Source organism: Ursus americanus, chromosome 34, assembly GCF_024610735.1.
Source record: "Ursus americanus isolate L20-20 chromosome 34, mUrsAme1.1.p, whole genome shotgun sequence".
In the NCBI taxonomy this organism is placed as follows: domain Eukaryota; kingdom Metazoa; phylum Chordata; class Mammalia; order Carnivora; family Ursidae; genus Ursus; species Ursus americanus.
Window position 1 is genome coordinate 13857132 of NC_142160.1, and position 22219 is coordinate 13879350.

General features: G+C 38.6%; 1 protein-coding gene across 1 annotated transcript in view; it reads left to right on the plus strand.

Annotated features, from left to right (window-relative positions):
- TMC1 (transmembrane channel like 1) overlaps positions 1-22219 on the plus strand; it is a 362945-nt gene that overhangs the window by 256231 nt on the left and 84495 nt on the right. The window contains exons 10-12 of the mRNA XM_087858826.1: positions 3715-3762; positions 7359-7530; positions 14662-14790. Coding sequence (XP_087714952.1) covers positions 3715-3762; positions 7359-7530; positions 14662-14790 — 349 coding nt within the window. The remainder of the gene's footprint in view (positions 1-3714; positions 3763-7358; positions 7531-14661; positions 14791-22219) is intronic.

The window sequence follows — 22219 nt, forward strand, 5'->3', positions numbered from 1 at the left end:
AGTAATAAGCCTGCGACACATTTCTTATTTTCCTTCTCCTCCACTGATTGTTCATTTTCAGGGTTTTTTGTTGGTTTTTCTTCTTCTCCTTGTCCACTCAATTTTGGAGTCGCCTATTTCTATTTTCTTTATATTCATTCACCTGGTGATCTCACCTGGTCCTATGGCTTTAACCAGCATCAGTGTGCTAATAATTCCCAAATGTGTATTTCCAGGCCAGACTTTTCTTCTGAACTCCAGACTCAAATATCCAATTGCCTACAAGTCAAGTGTGGATGTCTAATTGGCAACCCAACTCCAACACGTCATATTAAACTCCTGATCTTCAACTCCTCCCACTGCAACTATTCTTCCGATAGCCTTTTCATCTTTTTCTTCTGACTCTAACTTCCTAGGTGCCAAGGGTGAAAACCTTCTGATTGTCCTTGATTCTTCTCTTCCTCTCACATTCCGCATCACACCCCATACTGATGGCATGGGTTCTTCAGCTAAGATTCAGAAATGTCCTTGTTACAGCATATATGCATATCCCTTCCAACGCTGTTTAGTCTGAGGTGACATGTATCCCATTTATATGGGAAGGACCGATGTTGACATTTCTTCATACATTAGCAAAAAAAAAAAAAAAAACCTGAAAAGAAACACAAAAAAGCCTAATAAACATAACTAATACATTGCTGCTACAACCCACTGAAGCTAGGTAAGATACTCATACCTAATCTTGGATCTCATTTATAAAGTCATTCTTTTGCATAAAATAGCAAGACCTCTTAACGACTCCTCATATTTTCTTTTATAGTCTACAAACTCCCTCCCCAGAGCATTTTACTCTGTACTCCCTTGCGAATGTACGATAAATGCTAATTGGATAAACGAGCTTTCAGTTTCCAGAGTAATCACCTAGTGCTCCAAACATCTCTTCAAGAGCTCAGCGTGGGTTAGAAGAATGGGCAACATCACTTAACTTTTCTGGCCGCTTGGCTACCTTCGACCTGAAGAACCCTAAACTACTTTCAGTGCTATAGATGAAAAAAGAAAGCCTGGAACAACATCCACTTCTCCGAACGATTCCGATGCCTCTAAAATGTGACATTTTGCTGTTGTTTCGTTTTACTGTTTTTAATTACTGGGTCTATTTGCATGAAATGAGGATCTGGGTTGCCTAGGCGTTCATCTGCTCCGATTGCATATTCCTCTCTTAAATAGCATTCTTCAGTGCAGCTTTGCTCGCTGCCTCCAACATTTTGACAGGACTCCCCCTCCTCTCCTTTCACCATCCTCCCATCACTCCCCAGGAGAGAGGTTATTTTTGAAGTACATAATCAATAGATTTTGGGAAGCAGCCAAAGCATGAGGGGGGGGTCCTATGATTGGGAATAAGCTACTAGGGATTGCTGAGAGAAGGGATGGCAACAGGCCATGCCAAAAACTGTCTGAGGAGGGAAAGACTGTCTGTAGCTCCCATTTAAGTGTTCTGAGGTATTCTTTTGCACAGCGTTTTGTCTTGGAGGGGTTTCTTAGCTGGGTTCTTTAGCTTCTTGCTGAGTTGCGGGGAATACAGACCACCACTGAGAGCTGCTTTTCAGGCCAAATAATGTTCCATTAACATCAAGGTTGGTCTGAGGCACTTGAAGGACTCTCAAATCTGGCCACAGTGCTGTGGTTTCGTTCTTGATGCTGATGATGCCTTTGCTGAGGGTTGAGTCAGGAGCAACCCTGTTGGCCCAATAACTATGAAAATAAGGGTTTCATCACCCCTGACTCAACTGCCACCTAGTGAGAATGTGCAGATGATCACGCACAGATGAGTATCACTGTTGGAGGGTCACCTCAAGAGGGGCAAAGGGGCTATTTCTGCAACACTCTCCATGACGTCACTTAGAAACCATAGCTCGGTTTTAGTTCGTTACTTGAAACCACAGGGATGTCTCCGCTGATGGATTTTTAGGTTTTATTTGATAGCTGTTTATTACTATCCCTCCGATACTTGAGAAGATGATCCATGACTGCAGCCCCCAGTTATCAGAGGAAATGGATTTGTTGCTCATCTCCTTGGCTTGGGACATTTCATTCTGCTGTTCTTATTCAACATATGATCCTTCCTAAAGATTTGCTTAGAGTTTTGTGCCTTTAATATTTTTTCTGTTTCATTTTGTCACATCTAGTGAGTTGATTGTTATAAATGGGTATAATATTGTGTGTGGATATTGCTTTGGCTCTGATGTTGTGGGATAAGGATAGCCTGTGGGTCAGTCTTTGCTGTTTGTCCTTAGCTGTTCTTATATTATACACACAGATCAGACTATGCTCCAAGGCTTATCTTCTATCATTCAAATGCCTTCCTTGATTGAAGAAGCTTGGTGGTGGCATTAATTACAAATAAAAGACCAGGACCCGATTGTTAAATGCAAAACATCTTAGGAGGGTCTGCCTTTACTCTGGCGGACTCTCAGTGGTGACATAAAGATCTTTGTCCTGTGCAGATCCAGTTACAGCCAGTAACAGAAGCACATGTCCCACTGGGAACAAAAGAACACTTATTTTCACATTCCATGGCTGACGTTGAGTGATAACATTTTTGCATATCCTAAAAATTTTTATGCAGATGCTGTTTAAAGGCAAAATGTGCTTTTACAATAATCTTCTTTGTGAATGGAATTTAAACGCTTGGCATGCGTTCCGTTTTCAACGTGCCTGTCAAGTTCTGAAAAAATAACCTTTGACGGTCAGCGAGCGGAAACACAACGGAGGTTGTTGCCTCTGTGCTCAGCAACGCTGTTTTGTCATCTTCACTTTTTCAGACTCAGGCTCATCTGACTTAAATAAAAATATGATACAATTACTATTTTATAAGCAAGTGATGAGACTACGGTTTTAAAGAAACAGGCGACTCTCAGTTTTACCTGGGCGAGTTGCAGAGCTTTGTCTCTGGCTGAGACGTGTGATGAATGCACAGTAGATGACAAATGGAAAAATCTGCCAATTAATGTATTTTTCACATATTATTGGACAGTTACAATTTTTTTAAAACCCTTGGTGTCTTGGCAAAAATAGAGCAAAACTAAAAAGAAGATGCTGTCTTGAGTACGGGCTGAGGAATACACAGAAGAAATTGTTCTTTGTTTGGGGAAGAACTGCAAAATCACCTTATCCCACGTTTTCAAGGTAAATCATATATTGGAAAATTTAGGCTGCCTCCATATGCGACCTACAGAAATCATTGAAATAGGAAGTATCAGCCTTGTGACATTTTCTGAAAGGCTCTTTGACACTGGTAACTGGTTAGAATGAAATGTTCTCTGTTTTAGTAAATTAATTTGGTTCTAATAACCACAATGTTTGTGCATGTGGATAGAGCTTTACTAACAATGCAATTTATTATGGGATTCAATGACCCAGTAAACCCCAAGTCTGCTCACTGCAACACAGAATTTATTTTGGTAGCACTTATATTCAGTTGAGCTGACAGGCTTATAATTGATATGTTTTGCAAGTCTTTGAAGGCAATGAAGCAGAGAAGTCTTTGCACAACACTGTCTAGGTTGCTGTGGCTGTGTATCTTTAATAAACAATGCTGTTTTTCACAAGCTCATTAAAAAATGTTTGCACTAACTGCACAGAAAACTTTATGATGAAAATAATAACAGTAAAAACCCATTACTAATCACTGTACCATCATTTAAAGAATTGCCATATTTTTCCTTTCTTCAACAGTGCAAATTCAAGTGGAGGAAAAAGAAGATGACACAGAAGAAAGTTCAAGTAAGTGGGGAGAGACCCACATGGGATGTGTTTCCTGTGGAATAGCAGTGAATGCAGGGGACTCGTCCTCCTATCTTGTGGGATTATGCTACCACATGTAAGCCCAGGCTACCACATGTGTGGAAAACTTTTGATGCTCTCACAAAAGAGATCAAGTCCAGCAAATGGAATCTCCACTCTAGATTCCATCTAATTGGCACACACACATTCTACCCAGTGTGTAAGTTACTCATGATCAAGTAGATGGCAGTCCACAAAAAATCTGCTTTTTAAAATTTCTCTATTATTTTCCCTGTTAAGGTCTTTGTCCTAAAAGCTCTTCTATAGGGCTCAATCTATTGTACTAGAATAGACTGGCCATTTTGACTGAATTGATCAGGTGGTTCAATTAAAATGAATAAGCACATTCTCTCGTACTGAATTCATGGGTATTTTGTTGAAATGGCTCTGTTTTTACTTTGTGTAAGTTTAGCTTAAGAGTTTGGATTGTGGGGGCGCCTGGGTGGCACAGTGGTTAAGCATCTGCCTTCGGCTCAGGGCGTGATCCCGGCGTTGTGGGATCGAGCCCCACATCAGGCTCCTCCGCTATGAGCCTGCTTCTTCCTCTCCCACTCCCCCTGCTTGTGTTCCCTCTCTCGCTGGCTGTCTCTATCTCTGTCAAATAATTAAATAAAAAATCTTAAAAAAAAAAAAAAGAGTTTGGATTGTGGTCCCTTGCACACAAACCACTCATGGACTGGAACATGGGAAAGACCATTATATGAGCAAAAGCTCTAAATTTACTAAAACTGAGAGAAAGAGCAGTAGCTCAAGAAGAGTTCAATTAGAGAATACATCAACACCGTCAATGTAATAACCTGAGCACAATATGGCGGCCAGGGAATGTTCATGATGCCAGGTGTTTTCAGTCATTCAGTGCATTTTACATGCAAAGAGCTCAGAGTCTCATGCAGACTGCGTATCATGGCTTGAGTACTGGAGGGGAGGAAAAATAATTTTCCCTCTAGCCCTTCTGAATTGTTAGCTGTGACCTCAGTAATATAAGATAGTTTAACCAGAGAAAAAACAAACAAGTTTATTATATGTATACCTCATGTATACATGAGAGATACTCAGGAAAAATAAGTAACTCTCTGAGGTGGCTTAGAATTTAGACTTAAATACCGTCTTAATAAGGAAAAAAGAGAAGGGTGTGTAGGCCTTTTAGGAGAGAATAAATACATTCTAGGGAAGGTGAGTGGGCCCTCCGAAGACTAGATGGGTGATATGATTGTGACAAAGTTTGTCTGGGTGTGGTATTGACTTCTAATGTCTTCCCTTGTGATGAGTAATCTTCCCTAAGGGTGAAAATCTTATTGAGGGGATTTATGAGAATTCAGTTCCTCTTGGAGGATCTGTGTTTGGGCAGATGAGGGGAGTTCAGGAAAAACCTCTCACTGCATTTGCTGTTTTTCAAGTGCCTAGAGCTCAGTATAATCAATATATCAAAGTAGCACGATTGGGGTGGCATGTCCCGAGCTCCTGCAGTCATATTTTGAAGTGGCATATTCTGCTACCCTTCCATCCTCAATGGAGACCATTTCAAACAGTAAAATTGTATGCAAATCTGCATTTAGTCGGCATCTGTAAACATTGATTATTTATTTTAGAATTTGAGTATTTGGAAACTAGTCAAGGCACTAAAAACAGCCTTTTTGTGTCCAAGTGGCAAAAGAGAAATCTGATACAATGCTTTTTGTCCACAGTAAAACCGCAAGTTTAATAGTTTAGTCTTAATACAAAATATCCTAAAATGCAGAGAACCATATGGCTGCTTGAGTTCCTGAGTTATTTGTGGGAAAATTGTTTCTCAATCCTTATCAAGGTCTTGTCCTTTCTATAAATGGTGACTAATGTGACTAATAAAGACAGGGCGAATTTTCAGATGGTCAGAATGGGGTTCACGTAACATACAACAATGCCACATATTTAACAAATGGAACATCTTTCTTGGTTTTGACGACAGTGTATTGTTCTCAAAGCCTAGTTTGAAAGTTATCCTTCTGTTTTTCTCTGCTAGCCGAACTTTAGTACTACAGGCAATATTTAGATCTCAGATTTGAAATATTAATAAAAAATGTTTCAGTAAGTAATTTTAAAAGATAATTAGGGGTGCCTGGGGGGCTCAGTTGATTAAGCCTCTGACTTGATTTCGGCTCGGGTCATGATCTCAGGGTCATGAAATGGAGCCCAGGTGGGGCTTTGTGCTGGGCATGGAACCTGCTTAAGGGTCTCTCTCTTCCTCTGCTCCTCCCCCCTTAAATAAAAGTAAACAAATTTTTTAAAGAAATTAAAAATAAATAAAATCATGACACACACACGTAAGAATGAACAAATTTTTTGAACAAATAAGGACTAGTGAGGTGTTGCAACCAGTTCAAAGGAAAATCTATAGAACAGGTGCATTTATAGATCAGGGATATTGAAATGATTGTGCAGATGGAGGCATAACTGTTTTGTGGGACTTTTTTTTTTCTGGTGAGGGATGATTGTCTCTCCACTGGACTGAGTTCATGTACATGTCCACAGACAAGAATTATTTTGCATTGCTATTTAGTGATCTGTAACTTTCAAAATTACAAACTAGCTCCCATGGAATCAGAATCAGATAACATAAAAGGGTACACTGCAGACAATTCATGGTTTTCCACTGAAGTACAATTTTTCCCTATAGTAGCTTCTGTTTAAGAGTATAGTGATAACTATGAGTTGAATTTTTAATAATAGGCTATTCTAAATATCAAAAGAAGCACAAAAATGAAAGTAAGATATAATGTTATAAACTGTGAAGGAAGGAACAGGATTCTCTCTCTGCTCTATCTGGAAAAGTCCAGTGAAGTTTTGCACAGATGAGTCATCAATTGTTAGTTGATGAATAAAATAAAATGTCATATCTCTCAGTTTTACATTAAATTTATATGTTATCTATTTCTATTCATAAAGATACTATAATCAAGCCAGTATTTATGTAAATAAAGATATTCAGTATCAATTTCATTTAAGAAAGGGAAAAATATTTAGGAAAAAGAAGAAAAAACCTTGGAATCAAGGATAAAGATAATTTGAATTAGGAGAAATCTCAAGGGCTGAATTAGTTTCTTCGAAATTACTCTAATTTGTTGCATTTTCTTGTCCTTCCTATCCTTTGTTCTAAGATAGAAGTAGCAGTAAACATACAGTAGCTAATCATTTAATCCTTATGTGTTAGATCAGTAATGCTTAAACTTGGTCTTAGAGGTCATGGTATGGTATTAAACTCTGACTCATCTAGCAACTCATGTAAATGAAGACCGGGTTTCTAAGGAAAATTAAAATTTGGGGATCCACATTCAGATATTTGAGTAGATGAGCCACAAAAGAAAAGACACTCTAGATAAGAGTATTTGAATGGCAGGCTATGGAATATATACATGGCACGGTGCATCTTATCATGATGTGGACACTTGCTGGATTGTGATCTCATGTGACAATGGTCATTAAGACACCAAGCATACATTTGGCAGCAGGAGAGAGAACTTTCTGATATTGCTCATTGAAGCATTCACCACTGTGTTTAGGTGAAGAGGAAGAGGAGGAGGAAGATAAACTACCTCGAAGGGAGAGCTTGAGACCAAAGAGGAAACGGACCAGAGACGTTATCAATGAGGACGACCCAGAACCTGAACCAGAGGATGAAGAAACAAGGAAGGCCAGAGAGAAGGAGAGAAGGAGGAGGCTGAAGAGAGGAGCGTAAGTGAGCTCTGACCTATAACTGAAACTCTGACTCGCTCAAAAGTGCCTAACTCTGAGAAGACCACTCCCTTTAGGCACTCTGTGGCCTTAAAACTTTTAAAAAGACAACAGGTTTAATTCAATGCTGCCATTTTACTCCACTTAGTTAAATGTATTTTAAAATTCAAATAGAATTAAAAAATGAAAATGTGTATTAAGAATGGGCTAAGAGAAATTTCCTTATGAGAGATCTAAACCATTATAGGTTATTAATAACGATATGCATTGTTATCAAAGTTAAGTGGAAAATTCCTAAAAAATGAGCCCACTTTACCTAGTAGAGCAGGGTTTGGCAAAATATGACTAATTCCAGCCCAAGAGCTAAGAGTGGTTCTTACAGTTTTAAAGGGTTGTTGATTAAAAAAATAATAATAATAAAAACAAAAACCAACCAAACAAAACCAAAGACAAATATGGGATAGAGCTGTACATGGCTCTCAAAGCCTAAAATATTAACAATCTGTTCTTTTACAGAAAAAAAAAAGTGTACTGGTCCATGTTACCAAGTACTGAGGTTGTCCTTTCCTTTTTAACACAACCCTACATTCATCATTTCCACCAGGCAAACATTTCACTGAGTGCTGACTTTGTATAAAATAATATATTAAGTACTGTGTAGGAAAAATCCAAGAAAATAATTTTCAAGGCTTGGCTTTCTGGAAATTTGCAGATGGCAGGCCAGTAAAAAAAGTGTGCATGTGATACACATCAAATAATAGAAAACCTAGACACCTGGGAAAGGCTTTATGAGAACAGCTACTCTACGGTTTCCAGGTAGTAGGGTCATGGGAACCACCATGAGGTAAGGGAACGTCCTCCAAAACACTCCTAGGACTTTGGATGGAAAGGAACTTTCTAAGATGTCCTCCCTAAATGACACATTCTAATGTTCAGCAACTAGCTTTTCCTTTTCCTTTTCATAAATCATTGTAATTAAATACAATCGTATGAAAATTTTGGCAGGTAGAGAAGCTTAGCATTGATAGAAGATGGTTCCTTTTAAAATAAAGAAATAGCCCCACCCACTTCTTCATCATATTTTTGTTGAGTTCAGTTTTTAAAACGGAAATCCCTCCACCTCTTCCTTTCTTTCCTCAACCCCAAGCTCCCTTCTTCCATCTTTGAATACCAAGACACCACCTTCTTTAAATTTTGCCTCTGGTATTTTTTTTCTAGTTTCTTTTTATGTCTTTTTATGCTTTTTTCTTTTAAACAAACAAACAAAAATATCATCTCACACTTTTAAGTTCTAGGTCTTATTGTTTTCACTGTTATGATGTAGTTATATTTCCTACTAGCAAAGCCTGTGCTTGCTGACAGTGCTATTTCATCAATAGCTGTATGCGTGATCAATAGCTGTATGCGTATTCCAGAATTTGCTTTTACTCTCCACTTGTGCCTCAGAGAAGTCCTTTTAAAAAAGGTGAGTTGGGTGAAAATTTCTGTGCTCTCTTGGTCTGCTCAAGGCTCTCATGTGAACTGCTCAACCCCTAGAGAAAGGACCATATGGATCAACTGGGTCTTGGCCCCTATTGCCTGAGGGAATGTTGTCTCAGCGACAGTGTCTGTCCTTAGCTGGTAGCACTCTCATCCTCATTCTGAGAAGCCCACAAGCACCCTGACACCCATCCTCCCCACTTCTCCACACAGCCAAACTTGGCTAAAGTAAAGTGAACTTTGTCTCCAGAAGTTTTTCAAATTATATAATTACTGCTGTAATTTGGGCAACTAATCTAATAGTATCATAAATTATTTGTGATGATTGATAACTCATTTTCTGTTGTTCATTTTGAAGATAAGTTTTTTGTTTTTTTTTTTTAAAGGAAACGTATCAGCAAATATATTTTGGAAAAAGATTTGTAGGCAAATCAGGGCACACTTATTAGATTAACTGATTTAGGGTCTTTTTATACTTAAATGTTCAAGTGAAACACCTGAGGGAATTTCCCCTGCACTGACAAAACATTTGAAGCCAACTAAAACCAAGGTTGTAATGCTAACTATCTTTGGAGACAGTTAAAAAAACTCTGCCTCGTTAGACATTTTGGAAGATTTCTAATAATATGACAGGCTTTTCCTGACCCAGTTTTAAGTGAATAAGAAATATGTTCATAGCAGTGAGAAATTCAGCACATTATGCCTTCCCCCCCAACAACTGTTGTTTAAATAAATCAAACTTAAGATAGAAAGTCATTCTTGCGCAGATTAGACCTACATGTTCGAAGATGAAGCATTTCTGTGCGATATTCTTTTAACATGATTAGCACTTTCTTTGAGTGATTCCTGGAAAAGCGGTTCCCTTATATGCCGGTGAAAGTAATACTTTAATTACCTGCCTATTTGGAGAAAACTCAGGAAACAACTATACCTGGTAGTGCAACACAATTAGTCTGGAGCAATCAACAATTAGCAACAAAGACTTTAAAAATACACCTGTCTGGGGTTATTTAAAGTAAGGATTTATTCTTATCTTTCCATACCATACTAATCTTGGAGGACACTGTTCTATTTTAGTGGACTTTGAGTCCTGGATTTATGATGATAACCCTGTCATCCAGAAAGATTCTGTACATAAAACATTTATTTAAGGACAAGTTTATTTGGAGTCTTAGAGAAGACAAAACTATTTGTTATATGGGATAATATAGATGGATAGTCACTGAAGGGTGTTACTGAAGAGATTTCAGATAATGTTTTAAGGAATCCTAGAAATAGAATAGGTTAAATGCATAAAGTACTGGATTTAAGATAGCAGGAAAGCATATAATTAGTGTTAGGAAGATTTCCATTAAATGGTTTCTAAAAATTGGCATGTAAAGAAATAAGCTGTAGGGGCGCCTGGGTGGCACAGCGGTTAAGCGTCTGCCTTCGGCTCAGGGCGTGATCCCAGCGTTATGGGATCGAGCCCCACATCAGGCTCCTCCGCTATGAGCCTGCTTCTTCCTCTCCCACTCCCCCTGCTTGTGTTCCCTCTCTCGCTGGCTGTCTCTCTCTCTGTCAAATAAATAAAATCTTTAAAAAAAAAAAAAAGAAAGAAATAAGCTGTAATTATATGGTAAATCCACATACTTAACAGATCATTTAAAAAATTTTTTTGATGACTCTGGATTAAATGAGATACTGTTTTAGATATGATTCTTAACAAGAATTCATTAATATAAAGCTTTAAGATACCTACATGTAGATACAGTTGTCCCTTAAACAACATGGTTTTGAACTACATGGGTCCACATACACGTGGATTTTTTTTTCCTTTTTAAAAAAAATTTAATTGCAGAGTAGTTAACATACAGTGTTATATTAGTTTCAGGTGTACAATATAGCAATCGACCAGTTCTTTACATTACTCAGCACTCATCCTAAGTGTGCTCTTAATCCCTTCACATAGTTCCCCTATCTCCCCCACCCACCTGCCCTCTGGTGACCACCAGTTTGTTCTCTATAGCTAAGGGTCTGTTTTTGGTCTCTTTTTTTCTTTTTGGATTCATTAGTTTTGTTTCTTAAATCCACATAGGAATGGAATCATACAGTATTTTTCTTTCCCTGACTGACTTATTTTACTTAGCATTATACTCTAGATCCATCCATGTTGTTGCAAATGGCAAGATTTCATTCTTCTTTTATTCTTCAGAAATATTCCAATGAACTACATCTTCTTTGTCCATTTATCCACCCATGGATACTTGTGCTACTTCCATAATTTGTCTACTGTAAATGATGCTGCAGTAAACATGGTGCTGCATATATCTTTTAAATTGCTGCTTTCATATTCTTTGGGTAAATACCCAGTAGTGAATTACTGGATCATATGGTAGTTCTATTTTTAATTTTTTGAGGAATCTCCATACTGGTTTCCACAGTGGCTGCACCAGTTTGCATTCCCACCAACAGTGCACAAGTGTTCTTTTTTTTCCACATCCCCACCAACACTTGTTTCTTGTGTCGTGGATTTTAGCCATTCCAACAGGTGTGAGGGGTTATCTCATTGTGGTTTTGATTTGCATTTCCCTGATGATTAGTGATGTTGAGCATCTTTTCGTGTGTCTGTTGGCCATCTGCATATCTTCTTTGGAGAAATGTCTTTTCATGTCTTCTGCCCATTTTTTTTAAATTGGATTATTTGTTTTTTTTTGGTGTTGAGTTGAATACATTCTTTATAAATGTTGAATACTAACCCTTTATCAGATTATGTCATTTGCAAATATCTTCTCCCATTCCATAGATTGTCTTTTAGTTTTGTTGATTGTTTCCTTTGCTGTGCAGAAGCTTTTTATTTTGATGTAGTCCCAATAGTTTATTTTTGCTTTTGTTTCCCTGCCTCAGGAGACATATCTAGAAAATGTTGCTACAGCTGATGTCAGGGAAATTACTGCCTGTGCTCTCTTTTAGGATTTTTATGGTTTCAGACCTCACATTTAGGTCCTTAATCCATTTTGAGCTTACTTTAGTGTATGGTATAATAAAGTCATCCAGTTTCATTCTTTTTCATGAAGCTGTCCAGTTCGTCCAACATCATTTGTTGACGAGACTTTTCCCATTGCAGATTCTTGCCTTACATGGATTGTTTTTAATAAATACAGTACAGTACTGTAAATGTATTTTCTCTTCCTCATGATTTTCTAACATTTTCTTTTCTCTAACTTGCTGTATTGTAAGAATACAGTGTGTAATACATATAACCTACAAAATGTGTGTTAATTGACTCTTGATGTCATTGGTAAGACTTCAAGTCAGCAGTAGGCTATTAATAGTTAAGTTTTGGGAGAGTCTAAAGTTATATGTGAATTTTCAACTGCACATTGGTCAGCCTACCCAAGCTGCTTGTTATTCTACGGTCAACTGTACTGTGAGTTTTTTTTGGAAGGACGGGCAAGTTAAAGACTTAAAATGCCAAGCAACTGAATTATCAGTCTTAAATCTTTTTGTTGGTGTTGTTTTCTAATTGAATCCATTTGTAATAGTTTCTTGACATATTTTCTTTTTCTTTTGTTGATTTCCATAAATATTTCAATAAAACAGGTAACTATATAATCTAGATTTAGCCTATGTCTACCTGGAAACAATTTTTTGAGTAATCTTAATAAAACAATCTTTTCTTTCAACTGAAGTATAATTGACACACAACATTACATTAGTTTCAGGTGTACAACATGGTGATTTGACAAGCAAAACAATCATTTTTACTAAAATATACGTTTTCCTCTTATGACAAACCAACACACACATTGTTATTCTGATTAGCAAATTAAGCAAGCAACAATTGTGACTATAGAGGTAGTAAAATGTACTCAAGTATTTTATGTCATAGTTGTACAGCGCTGTCAGATTTTATATAATAAACATCGAGTAATTAAAACGGAAACAACCTAATGGCAATCAGAGCTCCATTTTAGAGTATACTTCCATAGTTCACTTACTGTGAATCACTATTCTAAGCCCAGTATCTGAATTGGTCAAAAAATCAAACTGCCAACAGGAAGTGTTATTTTAGAAAATTAATATGAGTTTTTATGTCATGACATGATTAAAAACTGGGTTGGTGGGAAAGAAAGGAGGAGGCAAAGTCATTTTGTATGGAAGGCCATAAAACTATGGCTATGTCCTCCGTTCCCCAGCTAGAATTTTCAAAGGCAGCTCTGCTGTAGTCCTACTGTGTGTAGTCACAACGAGTAAAGGGAGCAACAAAGTATGTTTCTGACTAATGCTGAATCAGATTACATTTCCTTTGTCAGTTTAGTTAGTTAGAGTTTAGTTAGGAGAAAGAAACTTCAGCAGTTAATTGAACAGAAAGTATTTACTAAGAGAACTGTTGAGTAGGTATAAATAATTGTTAACTAGGTTACTGGAAAGGTGACAAGAAAACACTTAGGTATCATGGTGTCAGCAAGTATGGGAAGAAGTTACCACCCCAGAGTCTGGAGGAATAGTGGAAAGAAGTTGAAATTTAAATTTAGAAGCATGGAGGAGGGATACCAGGGGCTGGAACCACTGAAGAGGGGCTGATGCTAAAGTGGGTTGGTTTCTACGGGGGCGGCGAAGAAGCTGGTTCTGCTAGTGTTGGAAAAGTTGGCAAATTAGATTCATCTGCAGCTGTGAGAAGGCCCTTCAGTTACTGGGTTGAAGAGCATTACTAAGGAGGAACTGCCACCCCATGAAGCCAAAGGAAAGCCTAAGTCCCTTCTTAATATCTTCTGTTGGTGGCCTATCATTGAGCCAGCCGACAAAGCAAGAAGTGTCCCCTATAGAGTCCCAGCCCCAGCATCACAATATTAACTATAGAAAGGTGAGTGTGAAGTTGAGTGACAATAACTTAATAAATAAAACAGTCTATCACTAAAACAATTGATCTTTACAATAGGGCATGTCATTACATTCCTCGATTTAAAATCATGTTGTTTGTGTTTAGATTTTTTTGTTTTGTTAATTCCCGACCATGTAGTATTTTTACAGTCCTAGGAATATAGAAGAGAAAAGATACATCTCATTTGCTCAATGAGAAGCTAAATTCCTTTGAAGGTCTCTTCAAAGGATTTGCTTCCACCAAATGTACTTCAAGTTGAATTTTATCAACTGAAGTTTTGAATTTAATTAACAGATTAAGTTACCTTTGAGAAATAGATTTTTTTATTTTTTCCTAGTTCAATTTTTCTCTTTCTCTTGAGACATGGCTAACAAATTTGTAAGGGCACTTCAAAGACATCTTCACCTCTAATGTACTATCCTTATCGAAAAGTAACGTTTTTCAATGAAATGTAGAATTGGTGGGGGAAAGTGTACAAGGGAACAAAGAAGAGAGGAAAATATGTTGAGAGATCTGTAACTGATCTTCCACGGATTTTTTTAGTCCCGAGAGTTTGAGGCTGGGACGTAAAACAGTTTCAGGACTTCAGAATGTAAACGCTATTGTTTAAAGTTATAATAATGCCAGAAATCCTCTATCAGCATTCACACAGATACAAACTCTAATGCTTATAAATCTCAGCATCTACTATGTACAGCCAAGCTGATCCACATTGACTGAGTATCTGATAGCATTCTGCTTTAAGTTAGGAAATCAAGCAAAACTTAACTTTTTTTTTCCTTTTAAAGGGAGGAAGAAGAAGAAATTGATGAAGAGGAATTGGAAAGACTGAAAGCAGAGTTAGATGAGAAAAGACAAATGATTGCTACTGTCAAATGCAAGCCTTGGAAAATGGAGAAGAAAATTGAAGTTCTCAGGTATGATGCCACTTTTCATAATTAGACACACTTTCACTGATTACTGATCTCTTAAATCCTCTGAGTATTACCTACATTTTATACATAGCGCTATCTATAGTATATCATATATATAAAATACTCATTATTACATATAATGTTCATGGTTGTAGACATGTATACAACATTATATGTTGCATGTCATGTATGTGAACACTGCATATATATGTACATATATACATATATATATAAGTAACATCGTTAGAGAGGCTGAACTAATGATTGTATTTTTTAAAAAATTATGAGCAAATTCATTGTTCAGAGTCTTATAACCTCTGGTCACTTTTAGTCATTTGTTCCTTGAACTGAGACTTTCTTTAGTTTAATACATTCATTCCTATCTCTCTGAAAGAGGTAATATATTTGACTTTTACACGTTTGTGTCGCTTGCACATTCATGGTTCTCTGCAGGGTCCCAGCCTCAAACGATACAATCAGGTGACAGCTCTCTTTAAAGCACAGGGAGGATATTAAGCCAACAGAACATTACACAGGATTCCAATTAAGGATTATGCTAATAGCTATTCCATGGTGACACGTCAGTGACCCAATTTCAGCCTTCCGTTGAGTGTTGATGAGAGTACAAACACACTCGGAGGCACATGGATTTGCCAACTCCCTATATGAAAAGACAAATGATTCTTTCTGAGGGATGGGAGCAGATTCGCTTCTGATCACTTCTGAGGATCACACTCTATTTCCTTGCCAAGGTTGTTGGGGAGGTGAGGCATGAATACAAGGGAACATGTCTGTGATAACAAGCATGCTTATATCTTTCAGTGGTGCTACCGATTGAGTTTTTCCACAGAACCATTTTCGTAAATAGTGGTAAATTTCCAAAGCTGTCTCTCCACCAGGTTATTGAACTAATCATGTTAAATATTATCATATAGTATTATTGTCTTTGGTGATGAAAAAAGAACTGAAGTAGCTATGAGGATATTTCACTTCTAATCTTAGCTTTGCAAAAGAGTATGTTATTTAAGGACATTGCTTAAGCTTCTGGGGCCTCAGTTACCTCATATCCAAAATAAAACAAGATATTCTAGATCTATCCTGTGAAATGGGAACCTAGCCATCATTTATAATGGCATCGTTTTGTTTTGCGGAGTGAAGCTTCCCAAGTTCCAAACAATGGTCTTCCCAGCAAACTTCTAGAACACCGCACTTGTAGGCTGGGAGCTCCATGTGCATTGGACACACCAGCCATGAATGAGGGCAAAGACAAGCAGGGTGCCTGATTCCATGGGGCTAGTCATGTGTGTGCACGTGTGGGTATGTGTGCATGTGTCTGTTAAAATAGTTTTCATTCAATGAAGGGATAATGATGCTAAATGATAGGTTTAAAAATATCCTTACTTGGCAAAATACAAGTTTGGCAACCACCTTTTGTTGCTTCCAAAATATATTTTGAAATATTACTGGCCATAAAATCCCCCCAAACTGGAAACCACAGGTATGTAGAAAGGTGTCAACTTGGAAAGCAGTAATATTGTGAACTTTCAAAGCGTAGTGTGAATGAAATTGGGTAAGAATGCTATAGAATATTTCCACCTGCAGAAGGCATAGAAATACCCCCACTCTCCCTTCCCTGTATCTCCCATGTAGGGCAGCAGAACAGGAATGGGCTTCTGATTTCAGTTTGAATCTCAGACCTTCCACTTGATAGCTGTGCAAATTTGAATGAATTGTGTAGCTCTCTGCCATTTAGGTTCCTTATGAAATTATGCTAATTTACAGGGTTATTGGCATCATAAAGTGAGATAATTTGCATAAAACACTTAGCACGGTGCCAGAACATAGCACATTGCTGGGAAGCACAAGTTGTAACTATTATTTCCTCTCAGGACAGAGTCAATGATGCCTGGTCCCCTGCAGTGTGACAGGAGAGATGGAGAGAGTATGAGACAGGCAGGCCTGGGTGGAAGCAGACCTAGCCAGGGACAACCTTGGGAACCCTGGGGGATGTTGACACATTGGTAGCAGTCTAGATGGGCAACCGAGTCTGACATTCCAACAAAGAAGAGAGCATCTTGACAATTTGGCAGAATCTGGGACCAAACTACCGTCAGGTTTTCCAAATGTACCCAGGGTAATCCTGTGGCAGATTTCAGGACCTGGGGCCTTGAGCTGAGTCCAGGAATGAACCCATTTTGGGAAAGGGGCAGAGAGAGGGATTGGGATGGCAGTGAGGGAATACCGGGCTCTATTGCTCGAGCAGAGATTGAAAATGGGAAGTCTGCAGCTCCATCCAGGTCTTAGGTCTGAATGTTAGGTTTTTATTTGGCCCACATGTTTTTCGTTTCTCTTTATTTTATTATTTTTTCATTCATATATATAACATAAAATTTACCATTTTAACCATTTGGGGCTATTTCTTTTATAAAATTTTTTCTTTGTTGTCAAACATTGAAAAGTAGGAGATTTCACATTAAAAAAAATCCAGGGGCTGGGGCGCCTGGGTGGCACAGCGGTTAAGCATCTGCCTTCGGTTCAGGGCGTGATCCCAGCGTTATGGGATCGAGCCCCACATCAGGCTCCTCTGCTATGAGCCTGCTTCTTCCTCTCCCACTCCCCCTGCTTGTGTTCCCTCTCTCGCTGGCTGTCTCTATCTCTATCGAATAAATAAATAAAATCTTAAAAAAAAAAAATCCAGGGGCACCGGGGTGGCTCAGTTGGTTAAGCATCTGGCTCTTGATCTCAGCTCAGGTCTTGATCTCAGGGTCGTGAGTTCAAGCCCCACATTGGGCTCCACACTGGGGATGGAGCCTACATTAAAAAAGAAAATCCAGACGTCCAGCTTCTGCTGGATGAGTGGAGGATCTGGTCCTTCATTCCTACGGGGAAATGGCAGCTGGGACCCTACAAAAAGGGCATTCACTTTTCAGTGTGCATAGTTCTCAGACAGTCCACATCACCTGCTCATGCTACTTGGTTAAACCTTGAATGCATTCCAGTCTGCTGCCTCCTACCCGTGCAGCTAGCGAGCAAGTTAGGCACATTACCAAGACAGTGATTCAGAACGTCAGATTCAAAGCCAGCTTGTAGAATGGAAGCACAGATGCAGGCCCAGAGAAGAAGCAACTATGGCTTCTCACCTGTCAGTAATGTTCACTGTCTTGCGACCATTCTCCATGGCCAGAAGTGGGTCCTGCTTTGTAGCTTTGCAATTCTCTGCACAGCTGGTGCTGGTGGTCACGGTCAGCCTGATTCCCTTGGTTTCCGCATCTGTGAAGAAGCTGTTGGCAGTGCAGTGCCCGGCCTGTCTCCCTTTGTGGGTTTCTGAATGAGCTTCTCCCTCATGGATTTCGATCACATTAGTTAGAGCAAGCGGTCAATACTTTATAGTATGTAGATGTAAAGGTTTCTCTAGCCCAACATGGAAGTCAGGGAGCTTTTCTCCTACACTTTATCTCTTTCAGGGATGTCTAACTCTGAGAAGACATTTCTGAGGATTATGTTATTTCCAGAACTTACCTCCAGTTATCAATCCTCGCTAAGTATATGGAATTCAAGGCATGAGCCTCAATATAATTAGAGCAAATACTTTGATCACAGGTTTGGATTTGTGTCGGGGTTCCTAGGCTTTCCATCTGGCTCTGGCTCTGAAAAACTGGTGAAACTTCTAAAACAGATTTAACAAAGGGTCAGGCTTTCAAGACGTGTTTTAGAGTAAAGCATCAGGAATAGTAGCTTATTCTGAGGATCCTGTTTTTTGGGGGGGACTCAGGGGGAGTTCCCACATTCTGAATGAGGACCTACCACCAGCAATGTGAGCATCCCCAGAGCTGAGGGCCAAACGGCAGTTAAAATAAGCAGTTAATACATAGGCACCAAGTCCTAAAAATGGGTTGTTGATCCCGAAGGACTCTCAAACATGGCTCAGGAATTGGAGCTCGGCATTTTCAAGGCAGCAGTATTGGCTTTTTTGGACTGAAGAGAAGCCACATCCTTTCCACTATTGTTGTGGAGCTATGTTTTTCAGTGTGTTTTCCTGTGTGTTAACACAGTTTCATACTTTCATGTGGCCTTAAACCTGTCGAGTGATAATCTCCAGGTGGAAGGGCAGGTGTGTCTGGCCCAGACTACAATATGCATAATTTTTTCCTTGATATACAGTCATGATTGAGGTCCACTGTCTTCGATTCTGAGAAGCAGAAAACCTCATTAAGCAGAACGTCCTACTCCATAAACTGTTTATTGAATGAGTGAGAATATGTTGAGGAGGTGGGACAGGGGAAGGGAAATAGTGGTATATTTTTCAACTATTTGAAAGTCAATTTCTGTTGGTTATTAGTAACTAACCAAAAAAACATTCAACAGTGAGGATTTTAGACATAATCTATTTTTAAGTTGTTAATGGGTTTAACTCAGAAGTTGGTTGACCAGATAGATCTTTCCTCCCTGTAATCAGCTGTAGTAACCTGGTGGCAACCACCACAGGTGATATAAAACACCTAGATGGAAAATAACTGGTCTATTTATTACTCATCCTGAAACCTCAAACCTGACTATATCAGAATATTCTACACGGTAGATTTAAAGCCTGTCTGACTACACCTGAACAAACAGCCATTTTATTTTGTTCCAGTAGGGTAGGTTGGGGATTGACAATTAAGAGATGTGGACTCAGGGCTAAGCGCTACCTCTAACCTCACCTCTCTGAGCCTCATGTATTTATTCATACAATGAAGGGATTGGATTGTGGCCAGTGGTTTTCAAACTGCTTTCCTCAGAGTTCTAGTGGTTTGGTGAAATCCCTTCAGGGCAAGGGAGGCAGAGGTTAAGAGTGGTGCTCTCCACACCACCAGCTTTGAGGAGAAACTTCATGGTTTCCTTCTTCCACACAATGTACTTATGTATAAAGCACCTGTTTGAAGGGAAAAAAATAAAGCTTCTGTGCCTGTTAACATAAGAAAAATTAAAAACCCTCACTTAACTGGATATTTAAAGAAGCTGATTTTGGGGAGGGAGCAGTTCTCACATTTCGTGAGTCTACACAGTAGGGTATGGGAATACTCTAGTATACTTTCGCATGGAAATGGCTCTTGGGTAGAAGCCATTTGAAATGTATTTATTTTTATAATAATCATGTTTAGCTATTATACTGACTGCTTTAATTTCTTAGCTTTGTGGCACCCAGACCCAATGTTTCTGGGAGCTGTCCATTGGCTGACTTGGCCTGGTGATTTATTAATGGAACATTCAGTAAAGCCAAGAAAGTAATCCTTAAGATTTCACTTACATTTAAACATGTGCTTTTAATGGTCAGCTAGTCATTAAGGTAATATTCTTCCTTACTCAATCTTCCTTCAGCCTCCAGTATTCTTTCTGTTTGTCTTGTTTTTGATTTTATTGTATTTTTTTGGTCAGGGGAATGAATATATTTCTAGGACAGTAAGAATAGACCAGAGTTGATTTCCTTTGCTGGAGCCATCTGGGAAAACTAGTCCCCTGGCTCCCATCCATTCCTCTCAAGTTTCCTTGGAGCTTGAGATTTTTATAGGTAAGAATCATGATTTCTCCTTTGTTTCACAAAGGCCTTTCCTTCATCTGTCATTATGAAAGAATGAGGACTTCCACACAAGACGACCTTTAATCATGTGCACACACCTACTAACACATGCTTCCACTATTTGGGATTCTCTTTAATCAATAACTCAAAAAAAGCCACAGCTTTCAGTTCTTGTACTTTATAGGTACCTTATGTAAATTGATTTTCTTGTCCAAAGAATGGAGACTATTGAAAATTAGTACATCTGAATTTTGTTGATCAAAATGTAATATTGATATCCAATTTTTCTTTTTTCTTTTTTAAAAATTAAATTAAATTTTTAAATTTTTATTTATTTAAATGTTTAGTTTTTAGAGAAAGCACATGTGTGAGTGGGGGTGGGGAGCGACAGAGGGAGAGAGGGGGAGGGATCGATGGAGAGGGAGAGAGAGAATCTTAAGCAGGTTCCATGCCCAGCATGAAGCCCGATGCAGGGCTCGATCTCACTACCCTGAGATCATGATCTGATCTGAAACCAAGAGTCAGATGCTTAACCAACTGAGCCACCCAGGTGCCCTGGCACCCAGATTTTTCTATAATTTAATTAATGCCTAGTAGGTATTAAGCATTATGCTGTGACTCTGGGCAATTTTTTAACTTCTGCAACCTTGCTTTTTCTCACTTATAAATGGGGATAAAAGTAGCACTGCTTTGTAGAATTATTGAGAGGATTAAATCAGTTAAGATCTAAAGCAATTAGAATGATGTTAGCACATAGTAATCATTTTATACGTGTTAGCTATTATTATTTCACTATGATAATTTCATTTATCACTCTCAACCATCCTTCAAGGTATGTATTGTTACTTTGGTTTTGCATATAAGGAAACCAACACTCTGAGAGGATAAGTAATTGTTTATGTTCAGACAACTATTAAGTGGTAGAACCATGATTTGAACTTGTGTAGAAAATTACTTTGATGAGATGGAGATCTCTAAGTATGTAACAGGCCAGCTCTACCAGTGGTCATGGGACTGAAGGGTTTATAGACCAAACTAACATGCTCAAATCACATGATCCATTAAGTCAAGTTAAAGTATAGTGACAAATGAGAGCAAAGAGCTGGGATAAATGAGCATGCCAGAAAAGAATGGCAATAGACTGGCATAGTAGGCCACAGGATCACACTTCTTGAATCCTGGATTTCACAATGTTCACATGACCTATCTCTCTTATTCTACTAATGGTGTGGTTAAGAGGACTGAGGTCCCAGAGCACCTGGGTAGCTCAGTTGGTTAAGTGTCCGACTCCTGATTTTGGCTCAGCTCATGATCTCAGGGTTGTGAGATCAAGCCCCACATCAGGCTCCATGCTGGGCATGAAGTCTGCTTGATTTTTTCTCTCTCTCTCCCTCTCCCTCTGCCCCCCTTACACCACTTCTTGAGCATGCATGCACACTCTTTCTCTCTCTTAAAGAAAAAAAAAGGACTGAGGTTCCAAAGGGCCCCATAGAACGAAGATGACAGGCCAAGGATAGGCATTTCCTCTATCAGAATGACCCAGAGCAAGTACATTTGACTATGGTAGTACCTTGTCAATTAGCCTATTGAAATGCTACAAGCTGTAGCTGCTTTTCTTGAACAGACCACACGGGAGAAGAACAGAAACATATTGGATGACACCAATGGGTGGTCAGTTCAGTGGTGACAGATAATTAGTCCCAAATTTATGATGGGATCATAAACTGGTCTTTCCATCACTTCCATAATATTCTTATTTGTTCATCGTATTTTCCATCTATCTTCTTTCTTTGGCAGGTATTATAGGTTACTAACTTACTTACTATCTGTACTGGAACACATCTTATTAATTATGCCTATGTGTCACATGCTACA